Below are 14,223 nucleotides of genomic sequence, written 5' to 3'. Positions count from 1 at the left end.
CAAAGCCAGTTCAGTTCTCCTCGCCAACGCACCCAGCAGTCCCAGGCGTTCAGCTTCATACTCCAGCCCTGGCTCCAGCCCTGGCTCCAGACAGCAGTGGCAGGTTCTGCAGCAGCATTTATCATTTCAATTTCCTCTGCCTTACCCGCTGTGTTTTAGGAGCAGACCACAAGGGTTTGCGGGCAGCGAGAGTAATCAGAGCACCATGAGACATTCGGGAGGCAAAATCTACAGAATGTGGAAGCTCATTGACGGCTACACATATGCAAAGATGGTCAATTAGAGAACCCGGACAAAGTAGGGGAGAGTTTTTACAGTCCCATTGCATCTTAGGCAAGAGCACTGGTTGGTTTAGGTACAACATTTAAAAAAAACTGTTTGGATTAGGGCTGACCCCATTTAGTCGACTGGTCGATTGTTTGGTCGCTAGGATGTTGGTTGACCAAATTTGTTTTGTCGAGTAGTGGCAAATATACAGTAGTCTGATAGTATGAGATACATATTATGTACAGTACCAGCCAAAATTTTGGACACACCTACTAATTTTCTTTATTTGTACTATTTTCTACATTGTAGAATAATAGTGAAGACATCAAAACTATGAAATAACAAATATGGAATCATGTAGTAACCAAAAAAAAAGTGTTAAAACAAATTTAAATATATTTTATATTTGAGACTCTAAAGTAGCCACCCTTTGCCTAGAAGACAGCTTTGCACACTCGTAGAATTCTCTCAACCAGCTTCATGCAGAGCGCACAACCTAGGCTACACTTGTGAGAAAAATGTTTTGGTTTATTTAAAATTTCATTTACGAGTTGTCAATTTATTCATTGTCTTGTTTGGAGCACTCATGAGTAAGGACACGCACTTGATTACCCATAGAAACAGGCCTAGGCTACCAGGCCTGCTCATTACACTAAGGTAACCTGCCTAAATGACTACTGATCCGTAGCACTCACGTCTGTAGCCATGAAGTGCTTTGAAAGGCTGGTCATCAACACCCTTATCCCAGAAACCCTAGACCCACTCCAATTTGCATACCGCCCCAACAGATCCACAGATGTAGTCTCTATTGCGTTCCACACTGCCCTTTCACACATGGACAAAAGGAACACCTGTGAGAATGCTATTCATTGACAACAGCTCAGCATTCAAAACCATAGTTCCCTCAAAGCTCTAATCACTAAGTTAAGGACCCTGGGACTAAACACCTCCCTCTGCAACTGGATCCTGGACTTCCTGACAGCACGCTTCTGCCACGCTGATCCTCAACACGGGGCCCCTCAGGGGTGCGTGCTCAGTCCCCTCCTGTACTCCCTGTTCACTCATGACTGCACTCCCAGGCTCAACTCCAACACCATCATTAGGTTTTCTGATGACGCAACAGCGGTAGGCCTGATCACCGACAACGATGAGGTGTTCAGAGAACTCAATGTGATCAAAACAAAGGAGCTGATTGTGGACTACAGGAAAAGGATGACCGAGTATGCCCCCATTCTCATTGATGGGGTTGCAGTGGAGCAGGTTGAGAGCTTCAAGTTCCTTGGCATCCACATCACCAACTATCATGGCCCAGTACATCACTGGGGCCAAGCTTTCTGCCATCCAGGACCTCAATACCAGGCGGTGTCAGAGGAAGTCCATAAAGATTGTCAAAGACTCCAGCCACCCTAGTCATAGACTGTTCCCTCTGCCTCCCGCACGGTAAGCGGTACCGGAGCGCCAAGTCTAGGTCAAAGAGGCTTCTAAACAGCTTCTACCCCAAACCATAAGACTCCTGAACAATTTCTTCAAATGGCTACCCAGACTATTTGTATTGTCCCCCCCCCCCTCTTCTACACTGCTGCTACTCTTATTATCTATGCAGTCACTAACTCAACATACATGTACATATTATCTCAATTACCTTGACACCGGTACCCCCTGTATAAAGCCTCCCTATTGTTATTTTACTGCTGCTCTTTAATTATGTTACTTTCATCTCTTACTTTAAGGTATTTTCTTAAAACTGCATTGTTGGTTAAGGGCTTGTAAGTAAGCATTTCACTGTAACGTCTACACCGGTTGTATTCGGTACATGTGACTAATAACATTTGTTACAGTGTGAGTCTGCATGTGTGAATGCATGTATGTTTGTGTCTGTGTTTGATTTGATAAATGTGCCTATTTGCGGATCTAATACTATTTCTGATTGTTTTAGCTCACCATCACTGTGGAGCTTCTCAAAGTCATTTGTTCTTCACCTCATACAGCAAGTAAACAAACGTTTTTAAATCAATTGAGAATGAGAATAGTTCCTCAACGCAGGCCATTTGAAAAATCTTTCCAGCGCTCTCCCTTTCAATAACCAGAGCATGAAAGGGGAAAAACAATGTAATGCTCTGATGAAAACGTCATAAAACAGGCCTACCTGATTACTTCTTATCCCTTGCGCAAATAGCCTACAGCTGTGTCGATCTGTCAGGAGGTCACTGGCGCAGGAAACTGAGGGCCCAGAATATTTTATACAATGTTGCTAGCAAGTCAATAACTGATACAAATGTTTCAAGTTCTTTGCAGACAGGCCAAGTCTAGCCAATGTGATTTAAGGGATATTTATTTTTTATCCGGATATTTTCTTACCTGCGGGCTGCTATGTTATTAGAAGTTACTTTGACATTTTCATTTAGATATCATTTTGATTAATCATTTGACATTGATTCTGAGATATGAAGACTTAATTAGAAATTATATTCAACTGTTCCATTAAAATGTGCTTATGAAAATCATAACTGGCACGCAGATCAGTAGCAATGGTACGATAACTTGGTACTCCAAATAGAAAAAGGTTGCAGACCGCTGGTGTAGCCTATTACAGGCAACTTCAGGAGCTTAATAGCACAATCTGCATAGGCCAGCAGCGGTGGTGGGGTCAGAACAGGTTTTTTTCTTCTTGTTAGACTATATTGATCTCTGGCTCACTCTTTAGTCATTTGTGTGTCTTCATTTCGGTGCTTAAAGCATCAGACAAGATCAGTAGCTTACATTTAGCTGATTTTAAATCAAACATAGGGTGTGTCTATATATGTAAAACTGCATGTTTAAACATTTTGACCAAACGATTGGTCGAAAGAACAGACGACTCTCGATCGACTACGATTATATACGTTATTTTTTTATTAGGGACAGCCCTAGTTTGGATCTTGGATGCTGATTGGTCGAAAGGCATTATAGTTATGGACAATATTTCTCTGCAAATGCCTGATAACAGTTCCATCAATTATCACATCTCTCCTTTAAGACGTTACTGTTTCATTTCATTCACCGGATGCAATTCAAATTCATAACATGGGTCCTAGAAACTACTTCAATGCTTCACATCAGACTCAAAATCAGCGACAGAGAAGCCAAATGAAAACTAGGCGGATGGGTAGAGTGGAGGTGAACACAGTGACAGGAGTCTGCTTTCTGTAACAATACAGTCTTGTTAATCACATATCCTTTTCAATCTAAAAGAGAAATCCCACTCAATGCATTGCCATAACACCGCCGTCATGTCTTTAAAGCAATAGTCCACCCAAAATACTAAATGTTATAAAGTGTTAGCATCTGGAGACAGTGGCCAGATAACCAAAGCCTGATTACACGGTAAGGAAACCAATATGTCATTTTGTCATTTGGGTGAAATATCCCTTTAACATGGAAAGCAGTGGGGAGACATTACAAGAACTGAGACTGGGGCATCTGAAGAGCAGAGGTGTCCAAACATGGAGCAAGGCCACTGGAGAGTTGGTGTAGCTTGAGTGCGATGTGCAGTGGACGGTGTAAATCATGCATGTTTGGGATAAGAAATACATAGACAACAAACCCACACTCTCCAGGTATAGGCATGAAATTAATAAAGTATTCTTCAGAAATGCATTGCGTGGTCCTGTGTGCCTCAGCAGGTTCGATTCTCACTGGGGCCAACCATGGGGCGGCAGCGTAGTCTAGTGGTTAGAGCGTTGGACTAGTAACCGGAAGGTTGCAAGTTCAAACCCCTGAGCTGACAAGGTACACATCTGTTGTTCTGCCCCTGAACAGGCAGTTAACCCACTGTTCCTAGGCCGTCATTGACATTTTTTTTGTTCTTAACTGACTTGTTAAATTAATAAAATAAATTAAAAAATGTAGGCACTCACGACTGTAAGTAACTTTGGGCCTGCTGAATGGCATACGTTATATTTCTCTTCTTGACTAGCATTTCACCCATGATAGACCTTTAATCTAATTGGGACTTCCACCCAATTTTTTGAAGTGCTTGTTTAAAAGTATAGCCTACAACTCATCGGTTTGGAAACTTTAAAACACTTTGGGGCAGAGATTTCTTCCTTTGATAGGATAACAATGAACCATGCAAGAATCAGATGCAAAATTTGGAAATGGGAAATTCAAGCAGGTCTTCTCCGAAAGGACCATTGGGATAAATCAAGAGTGTCTAAATGACTAAAATATAATGTAAATGTAATGACCTGACAGTACCGTCTGTCAACCTCAGTTACATGTTGGGAAAAGCATTCAGACAAATTTTTTGGTACAAAGCCTGCTTGCTCTTCCATGGCCACATCGAGTCAGCTGATAACCGGAGACTGATGCACAATCCCAAATCAACCCCTAAACCCAGGTGATGCCCAAGGAGTGCTCAGTGAACAGCACAGTAAGGAGTCTTGGCACAGCCTCAGTCTGCTAACAGGAGGTGGGGCTCAACATCAGGCCTTGACCCAAGAGTAACAAGTCCGCTTCAGCACCTCTCCACTCCTAACACAATGAAAATGATGCAACATGCAGAACTCGCATGCTGGGGCGGGTTGAAAAGAAACAGATATAACCAGTACAACGTCAGGAGGATAGAAGGGGATTTTGAGAGGGGGAAGTGGAGAGCGAGAGATCCATACCTTCCCATCCAGCCGCGCTGTCCCTCCCAGACTGACCCGGGCATTGCGGGGTGGGAGAGTGAAGGCTGGAGGATCCTGACTTGGGGAACCTCGGCCTTGTGTCAGGCTGGTCTTGGAGATCCGCGTTGTCACAAGCTGCACATCCCCCATATTTCTGTACAGGATATAATGACTTTTTGTCAATTGTTTTGATAATGCACTTAATTTTTATAGGTTGCATCCTAAATGGCACCCTATTCCCTATGTAGTGCAGTGGACCAGGGCCCATATAAGACTGTATAGGGAATAATGTCCCATTTGGGGCACAGCTACAGGCTGTTGGAATTCACATACTAATTCTATTTGAAGTGATTCCTGTCTCTATATACCATCAACCATCAAGTTTCTTGCCAAATCCGTATCAACCCTAATAACAATATATGTAAAAAATTTAAAAAAGGGTCATCCATTGATTCACAGTCATTACTTTAGCAGTTTTGAGCTTGTTATTCTTAGACGCCCTCGCTTAGCTTTGGCAAGCCGTTACTTAGCTGTGGAAGTAGTTAAGGAAATATTAGAAAATAACTGCAACTTCCCTTTCCTGACGTTTTGGGGGAAATACCTCCCATGTTGAGTTCGCAGCACAGACTTGAGGCGTTCACAGAAGCGGTATTCTCAGACACCTTTTCAGCCTCCACCATAAATCAACAGCCAAACAAGCGACAAAGCTAAATAAGTAACAAAAAAATGCTCCCTGTCGTCGACAACCACAATATTTGACTACTCAAAGTTCACTGGATCGCAGTACGTGCGCTCTCTCGCTCTAGCTGGCCAACACTCATCCCTGTGAATCTCATCTAATCTAATACATTAGAACTACTAAGTAAGCATAACACCCACATACTGTACATACAAACATACGGTCAGTCGGAAATATGCCATTGGTCATTGTGTATCCCGTCTGTGGGATGTGTTATAATCAGCACTCTCTCAATAGAGGAGTTGGGACCACCAAGGAGGGACAAGTAGAAGTGATTTAATCGTGGCTGTTTTGAGAGGTTTGATGTCTGATTCGGGTATAAACACAGGGCCCTCAGACTTGCAGACTGCAAGCCATATGAAGCTGCAGCCGGAGCCGCAGCTGGAGCCCCTTGAGAACGAACGCGAGAGGAGCAAAGGGTAGGAAAAAGCGAAAGGATTTGAGAATTCATGACTAAATGTTCCTTTGTGAAAATGGAGAGGGGAAAAAAAGCTCCTGCGGTTTTAACAGCAGTGGCTGTAAAGTGTTAAACACAACACATTTGAGTTTAGCCTTTATTTTAATACAATTCATATCCCCCACCTCTACACAATGCCACCCAACATCACATGGGATTAATAATGTCAAAACAGCTGCTTAATTGATGTGGCGTGTCGTCAAGGCCTTCTTGATCTTTCGGTGTTGTGAGACAGGTGTCAGTTCAGGGTCACCGAGGGGCTCTGCAGTGTGATTTTGGTTGGGGCCCTGGTCAAAAATAGTGCACTGTAGACAATAGGGAGCCATTGGGTTATTACCTCACAGAGACCAGTAATAGTATGACACATTCAGAACGGGTCGGCTATGCGATTGACATGCTCTGCCCCGAAACAAAAGCCTCACACCCATTACGGACAAAGATGAAGGATTTAACTTGAGCTCAGAGCACAACTGCTAGCTCATTTAATATGTAATGTGACTAACAAAAAATAAGCATGGCGGGCCCTAAAGTGAATGCAGTCTACCGGCAACATTTACTAATGCATTATAGCCTATTCACCTGCATCTGGAAGTAATTCAAGTCTCACAGCTGATCAGACCATGTTGCGATACCATGTCGGCAACGTAAGAATTCAAATAGAATCTTTGCTCAGCAGTGACTCATACGACGATACTGCATGATATTTGCCCTGCATGTTAGCCGACGTCGTGGTGACGTCACCATACGCTGTGTTGCATTCTCACTTTCATGTCAACACTAGAAAACAGTTAGTAAAACATTTGAACAATTAAGAAAGCTTGCGCAAGAGAAAGAGAGAAGGGAAACAAATCAGAGAGAAGCCGCCGACTCACTGTGTATCTTCGTGGTGGGCTGGCTTCACAGTCGGAGGGGCAGTGGTGGATCAAGGCCTGCTTCTGTTTAGTGTTCCGGAAGCCTGATGCTTGCTAGTTGGCTGCCCCAGGGCTGGGTTTGTGTGCGTCCCAAATCCTTTTTTATTCAGCAAGGAGAAAATGAGTGTATTAGGTAGGAACACATTAAGGTACAGTAGAGCAGTTAGGACGAACAGAGCCGCACATCTTTACATGGACTAAGAGACTGATTGGTTGATTAGTTTATTGATTGATTGAATTTCAAAACAATGAAGCCAAAAGAAGGCCGATTTCCATTGGGGTTCTTTAGGGTCCATACGATGTTACTTTATAGCCTGTCTTTGTTCAACTAACACGACATCATATTAAACAAGTCTATCATGGTGCTTCTGTTCAGCTCCAAATCAAAAGGAAAAGGAGGAAAAACTGATGTGGACAAAATTGGAGAACAACCTCAGGTGGAATCTAAACATGTGCTTGGTGAGGACTTCAAAATGTAAACAGTGGTGTTGCATGTGTCGACTTCCCAGCATCCACGGCGTTAACATAAAAATGGTCTATGTCTGAGAAAACACTTAAATTAGACAGGATGTGCAAGGCCTATAATAACCACAATCGTGAAAGTTCATTTGCTGTATAAACCATCAAAATATTCCATGCACACACATTGACAAAAAAGGTTGGGCACAGACAATTCAATGTCGATTCCATGTTGGTTCAACGTAAAATCATTGAAATGACGTGGAAACAACGTTGATTCAACCAGTGTGTGCCAAGTGTGTAACTAATGCATTATTATTCTGCCTACATCCCAAATGGCACCCTACAAAGTGCACTACATTTGACCAGCACCCTATTGGCTCTGGTCAAATGTAGTGCACTATATATGGACTATGGGGGCATACACTGTAATCCCTTACCAGGATGCCATGTTGCTTTCCCAAATATTAAAAAATAACAATGTGTTACTATCAGCAAAGCCACAGCCAGGCCTGTGTTTCATTAATCCTTTCTTAGAACAACAAGATAGGGATGTTGGTGCTTTATCAGTTGACACATTGCAGAGTGTGTATTCAGAGCTTCACAGTCTGTTTGACCAATCATGTTTTGCATGGCCCTGAAACAAACAAGAATCATAACTCACATTCGACATGGTCGATGTTAAGGTTCGTACCCTTTCGAAGCCAATATCAATACCAATAAAACATGGAATGTAGTTTAGCAAGGCAAATGAAAAATACTTGCGATAGCTGACAGAAGAAACCCCCCCAAAAAGGTGCCACTGCTATAGTGCTAACCCACAGGAATATTGGTTCTATCCACAGTACCTCAATAGCAATGATCCTAACATCTAAGGGTTAAGTCACTGAGATGCATATCTGGAACACCTGGCTGGGAGAGATGTAGTCCTTCTCCGTTTGGGTTTGGGGCTCTCTTTTGCACCGGTGTTAGCAATAAGCAAACACCTCAGACGTTTACATGGCCATGGGGTCATTCACCTTCGCTGAAGGCCATTAGGGTGTAGTGCTCAGTGATTAACTGAAAATGTGGGTTATTTTTTGGTTTTTAAAAACAACTAATAGATCGACATCGGTTCAGTTATTTGAATTTAATTTTGTGAATTTTTTTTCTTCTTCTGTGAATTGAATACACAGTTTCTCTAGAGATAAATAAGATCAAGCCCGAACTGTGCGATATAGTAAGGGATTTGTAGGTTCCAACAGGCCAATATCCTAATAGTTTTCGCAGAAAACATGATAATTAACTACAATGACCATAATCCATTGCACGCCTACTTGTCCGGTCTGTGTGGGGGCAGACACGGCGAGGGAGAGAAGAAACAGAAGGGCTGGATCAAGAGGGCTGGAGAGCAGTACCTTCATGAGGTATCTCTACCTGAAAATACATGATCTAAGCGATGCCTTTTTTACTTTCAAGAACTACCGAAATAGTGATTTTGTCAGACAGCATAGGCAGCAGCTCTATAGAGATGAAAAACAAAATAATGAAGTATTTTTCTAAAGAAATGAAATAACAAAAGTCACCCTATAAAACAAATGGAATATGCACAACAACTGAAATATTTTATTCAAGTAAAGTGATGTAAATAAATGGTTATTAAGTGATAAGCAGTAATGGACAGTCAGTACCATCATAGTACATTTATTAATTGTTTTATTCTGTGTCGTTCCAGAATTAATGTTAAAAAATATTGAAACCGAAAACCATGATTATTTTTCAATAATCTAAACGAAACCAACCTCAAAAATCACTTATTGACACAAACCGGTACGCCTAGCACCTACCACCATACCCTGTTCAAAAGGTTCTTCAATATTTTGTCTTGCCTATACATCCTCTGAAAGGCACACATACACAATCCATGTCTCAATGGTCTCGAGGGTTAAAAATCCTTCTTTAACCCGTCTCCTCCCCTCCATCTACACTGATTGAAGTGGATTTAACAAGTGACATCAATAAGGGATCATAGCTTTCACCTGGATTCACCTGGTCAGTCTACGTCATGGAAAGAGCAGGTGTTCCTAATGTTTTGTACACTCCGTTTCTAAGGAAATTGGAGGGTGCCATTTCAGACACAACCTGTGGACTGATAAAAAACCTGGAATCCCACAGTTAAAAAGTTACTGTTTTGGCCACTATCAACAAATAGCCGTCTAAACGTTACTGTACCTCAGTCAAATAACCAGCAAATCAAATGTTTTGGGACCCGTGAATGAAACCAACTAGCAGTTAAAGAGATATTATTTTAAATTAGGCAAGATCGACTGGGGATCACTTTATGTGTTGCACAGTGTTTAATGTCAGCCCACGCGGCGAAGTGCTTATCACATTGAACATTCAACTGCGCAACAGAACATGGCGGAACTCAAGGTCAGACCCATAGAGGAAATGTAACAATATCAGAAGCAACACGTAAGTGTGTGTCGGGAATGGGACATTTCTGCTAGAAATATACACTGTACTCAGCAACTACCATAAGTGGACAATTGACACAGCCCATGACTCACCAGGATGATATGAACAGGGGCCTCCAGTCAAATATACTGAACAAAAATATAAATGCAACATTTTAAAAGATTTTTACTGAGTTACAGTCTATAAGGAAATCAGTCAATTGAAATACATTCATTAAGCCCTGATCTATGGATTTCACATGACTGGGAATACAGATATGCATCGGTTGGTCACAGACACCTTAAAAAAAAGGTAGGGGCGTGGATCAGTATCTGGTGTGACCACCATTTGCCCCAGCAAACCGCTCGCCCACACGATGCCATACATTTGCTCTGCGGTTGTGAGACCGGGTGGACTTACTGCCAAATTCCCTAAAATGACATTGGAGGCAGCTAATGGTAGCGATATTAACATTAAATTCCCTGGCAACAGCTCTGGTGGACATTCCTTCAGTCAGCATGCCAATTGCACGCTCCCTCAAAACTTGAGACATCTGTGGCATTGTGTTGTGTGACAAAACTGCAAATTGAGTGGCCTGTTGTCACCAGCACAAGGTGCACTTGTGTAATGATCATGCTGTTTAATCAGCTTCTTGATATGCCACACCTGTTAGGTGGATGGATTATCAATGCAAAGGAGAAATGCTCACTAACAGGGATGCACAACATTTGAGAGAAATAAGCTTTTTGTGCATACGGAACATTTCTGGAAACTTATTTCAGGTCATGAAACATAGAATCAACACTTTACATGTTGCGTTTATATTTTTTTGTTAAGTGTACAAAAGGCCACAAGGAAAGGAGAAGGATTGGGTGAAACTGGATGATGTGTGTACACACCGTCTAATCTTATCAACAGTAGAAATCCCACTTGTTGGGGCTTTTGGTAAACGTGACAGCTGGGAAGACATAAGTGATAGATAAATGGTCCGTGGTATACAGAGACAATGCTACTGTTTGGCAATAGCAGCAGGAAGCTCTGAGTCACTGACAGGACTGTGACAAGGCTAGAAACAACCCTGTAACCCTCAACACATTAAGTCCCAAATGGCACCCTATTCCCTATGTAGTGCACTACCTTTGACCAGGGCCCATAGGGCCCTGGTCAAAAGAAGGGCACTATATAGGGAATAACGTGCCATTTGAAGGGGACACAGATTTTTAGCTCAGTTGTTACAGCATTGCGGGGCTCAGTTGATAGAGCATGGTGCTTGCAACACCAGAGTTGTGGGTTCGATTCTAGATAAGAACGTCTGCGAAATGACTTAGATGTAAATCGCTTAGCCACACAACGATGCTGGGGTGCTGTTGTCAGTTTTGAATAGCCATAGGCCTTACCAATGCCCCATAACGGTTCCATTTGTCAAATGTGACTGTAGGTCGAGACATTTGTCCTATCAAACTATAATAATTAAGTTATTACTAGGTTTGCAAAATTCCAGTAACTTTCCAAAATTGGACGATACCGGATTTCTTGCTTACTCCCTCCTGATTTCCGGAATCTTCCAACTGGGATTTCTGGAAAACCTGCGAACATACCGGAGGTTTGCAACCCTAGTTGTGACATATTCTACCACAGAACAGACGAACAGGTCAAGAGCGTCCTTCTCTAGCTACATTACATGAGCTGCTGCAACACTAGCCAGCTCCATTGTCCCCTTGTAGTCAATATCTGGACACGGGAAAGGGCTGACTTTAGACTTCTGCTCCTATTCAAGGCCGTCTTTAGATTCTGGGTGTCAAAGTAGCCAACTGCCAGAGCACAGCTAGTGAGAGAGGATTACTATTGCAGTGTTATTAACTGGATTGACCGTTCAACCACCTGCATTTCATTATTTACGGCACTGCTCGTGTCCAACTGATTATGGATCAAGCACATGAACACGTTTTAGGTGTTATGAGCAGCAACTTCAACATTGTGAGAATTCTGTGCAACCTCCGGCACGCGTTTACAGTGAACAGAGGCTGTACCCTTACAGTTTTAGACAGTAGCCAATTTGATCATAATGTAGGCCTACCAACACAACCAGTGGATTAAATCCCATAAGATTTTCACATGGAAATAGCTTTTGATTTCTATGATATAGCCTACAGTAGCCACTGTGTGTGTATATATGTGTGTGTGTGTGTGTATGTGTATATATATATATACATACATACATACATATATATACACATACACACACATATATACACACACACAGGGGCAAAAAAGTATTTAGTCAGCCACCAATTGTGCAAGTTCTCCCACTTAAAAAGATGAGGCCTGTAATTTTCATCATAGGTACACTTCAACTATGACAGACAAAATAAGAAAAAAAATCCAGAAAATCACATTGTAGGATTTTTTTATGAATTTATTTGCAAATTATGGTGGAAAATAAGTATTTGGTCACCTACAAACAAGCAATATTTGTCTCGCACAGACCTGTAACAACTTCTTTAAGAGGCTCCTCTGTCCTCCACTCGTTACCTGTAATAATGGACCTGTTATCAGTATAAAAAAAGACACCTGTCCACAACCTCAAAAAGTCACACTCCAAACTCCACTATGGCCAAGACCAAAGAGCTGTCAAAGGACACCAGAAACAAAATTGTAGACCTGCACCAGGCTGGGAAGACTGAATCTGCAATAGGTAAGCAGCTTGTTTGAAGAAATCAACTGTGGGAGCAATTATTAGGAAATGGAAGACATACAAGACCACTGATAATCTCCCTCGATCTGGGGCTCCCCGCAAGATCTCACCCCGTGGGGTCAAAATGATGACAAGAACGGTGAGCAAAAATCCCAGAACCACATGGGGGGACCTAGTGAATGACCTGCAGAGAGCTGGGACCAAAGTAACAAAGCCTACCATCAGTAACACACTACGCCGCCAGGGACTCAAATCCTGCAGTGCCAGACATGTCCCCCTGCTTAAGCCAGTACATGTCCAGGCCCGTCTGAAGTTTGCTAGAGAGCATTTGGATGATCCAGAAGAAGAATGGAAGAATGTTGTATGGTCAGATCAAACCAAAATAGAACTTTTTGGTAAAAACTCAACTCATCATGTTTGGAGGACAAAGAATGCTGAGTTGCATCCAAAGAACACCATACCTACTGTGAAGCATGGGGGTGGAAACATCATGCTTTGGGGCTGTTTTTCTGCAAAGGGACCAGGACGACTGATCCGTGTAAAGGAAAGAATGAATGGGGCCATGTATCGTGAGATTGAGTGAAAACCTCCTTCCATCAGCAAGGGCATTGAAGATGAAACGTGGCTGGGTCTTTCAGCATGACAATGATCCCAAACACACTGCCCAGGTAAACGAAGGAGTGGCTTCGTAAGAAGCATTTCAAGGTCCTGGAGCGGACTAGCCAGTCTCCAGATCTCAACCCCATAGAAAATCTTTGGAGGGAGTTGAAAGTCCGTGTTGCCCAGCAACAGCCCCAAAACATCACTGCTCTAGAGGAGATCTGCATGGAGGAATGAGCCAAAATACCAGCAACAGTGTGAAAACCTTGAAGACTTACAGAAAACGTTTGACCTCTGTTATATACCCTTTGTTGGCAATGACAAAGTATTGAGGTAAACTTTTGTTATTGACCAAATACTTATTTTCCACCATAATTTGCAAATAAATTCATAAAAAATCCTACAATGTGATTTTCTGGATTTTTCCCCCTTATTTTATCTGTCATAGTTGAAGTGTACCTATGATTAAAATTACAGGCCTGGGAGAATGGGAGAACTTGCACAATTGGTGGCTGACTAAATACTTTTTTGCCCCACTGTATGTATGTATGTATGTATGTATGTATGTATGTATGTATGTATGTATGTATGTATGTATGTATGTATGTATGTATGTATGTATGTATGTAGTTCAATACAGGCCTACATTGCATGAAACTTTTGAAAACGTTTTTACATTATGAAGGGCTTGACAAATGTTATTTTTTTTACTTGGTCTTCAACACCATAGTTGACTGTAAATTTGATTGTATGAGGCAAGAAACCACTTTACAAAATACAATGTATTATGTATGTACAATGTATACACCTTGAAATGTAGCCTACACGTTTTGTGCTTTTGTAGGAAGCAGTAACTCCCCCAATGCCTACCTATACTTATCTATAACTGGGCTATTAACTCGCTAAATAGCAAAGAATATCAACACATGTTCGGTCATGTGCGACTCTGGTGCGGGTGATTGAAAGACAGCTCATGGGCTAACGTTACCCTGATAATATAATTCTACTCC

The 14,223-nt window shown here is 42.0% G+C and overlaps 1 protein-coding gene across 8 annotated transcripts in view; it reads right to left on the bottom strand.

Moving 5' to 3' along the window:
* The window catches only part of LOC110520040 (myosin light chain kinase, smooth muscle), a 97,480-nt gene that overhangs the window by 73,193 nt on the left and 10,064 nt on the right, over nucleotides 1-14,223 (bottom strand). For all 8 annotated transcript variants that reach the window (XM_090229615.1, XM_021597014.3, XM_090229616.1 and 5 more), the window contains exons 2-3: nucleotides 6,985-7,120; nucleotides 4,917-5,070 (exon numbers count right to left, since the gene is read on the bottom strand). In XM_090229615.1, the coding sequence (XP_090085741.1) occupies nucleotides 4,917-5,066 (150 nt within the window). In that variant the 5' untranslated portion in view covers nucleotides 5,067-5,070; nucleotides 6,985-7,120. The remainder of the gene's footprint in view (nucleotides 1-4,916; nucleotides 5,071-6,984; nucleotides 7,121-14,223) is intronic.

This window comes from Oncorhynchus mykiss, chromosome 3 (genome assembly GCF_057628025.1).
Source record: "Oncorhynchus mykiss isolate SJ-2025 chromosome 3, ASM5762802v1, whole genome shotgun sequence".
Classification (NCBI taxonomy): domain Eukaryota; kingdom Metazoa; phylum Chordata; class Actinopteri; order Salmoniformes; family Salmonidae; genus Oncorhynchus; species Oncorhynchus mykiss.
The sequence above is the reverse complement of the archived record's forward strand: the minus strand, read 5'-3'. Positions and strand labels throughout refer to the sequence as shown.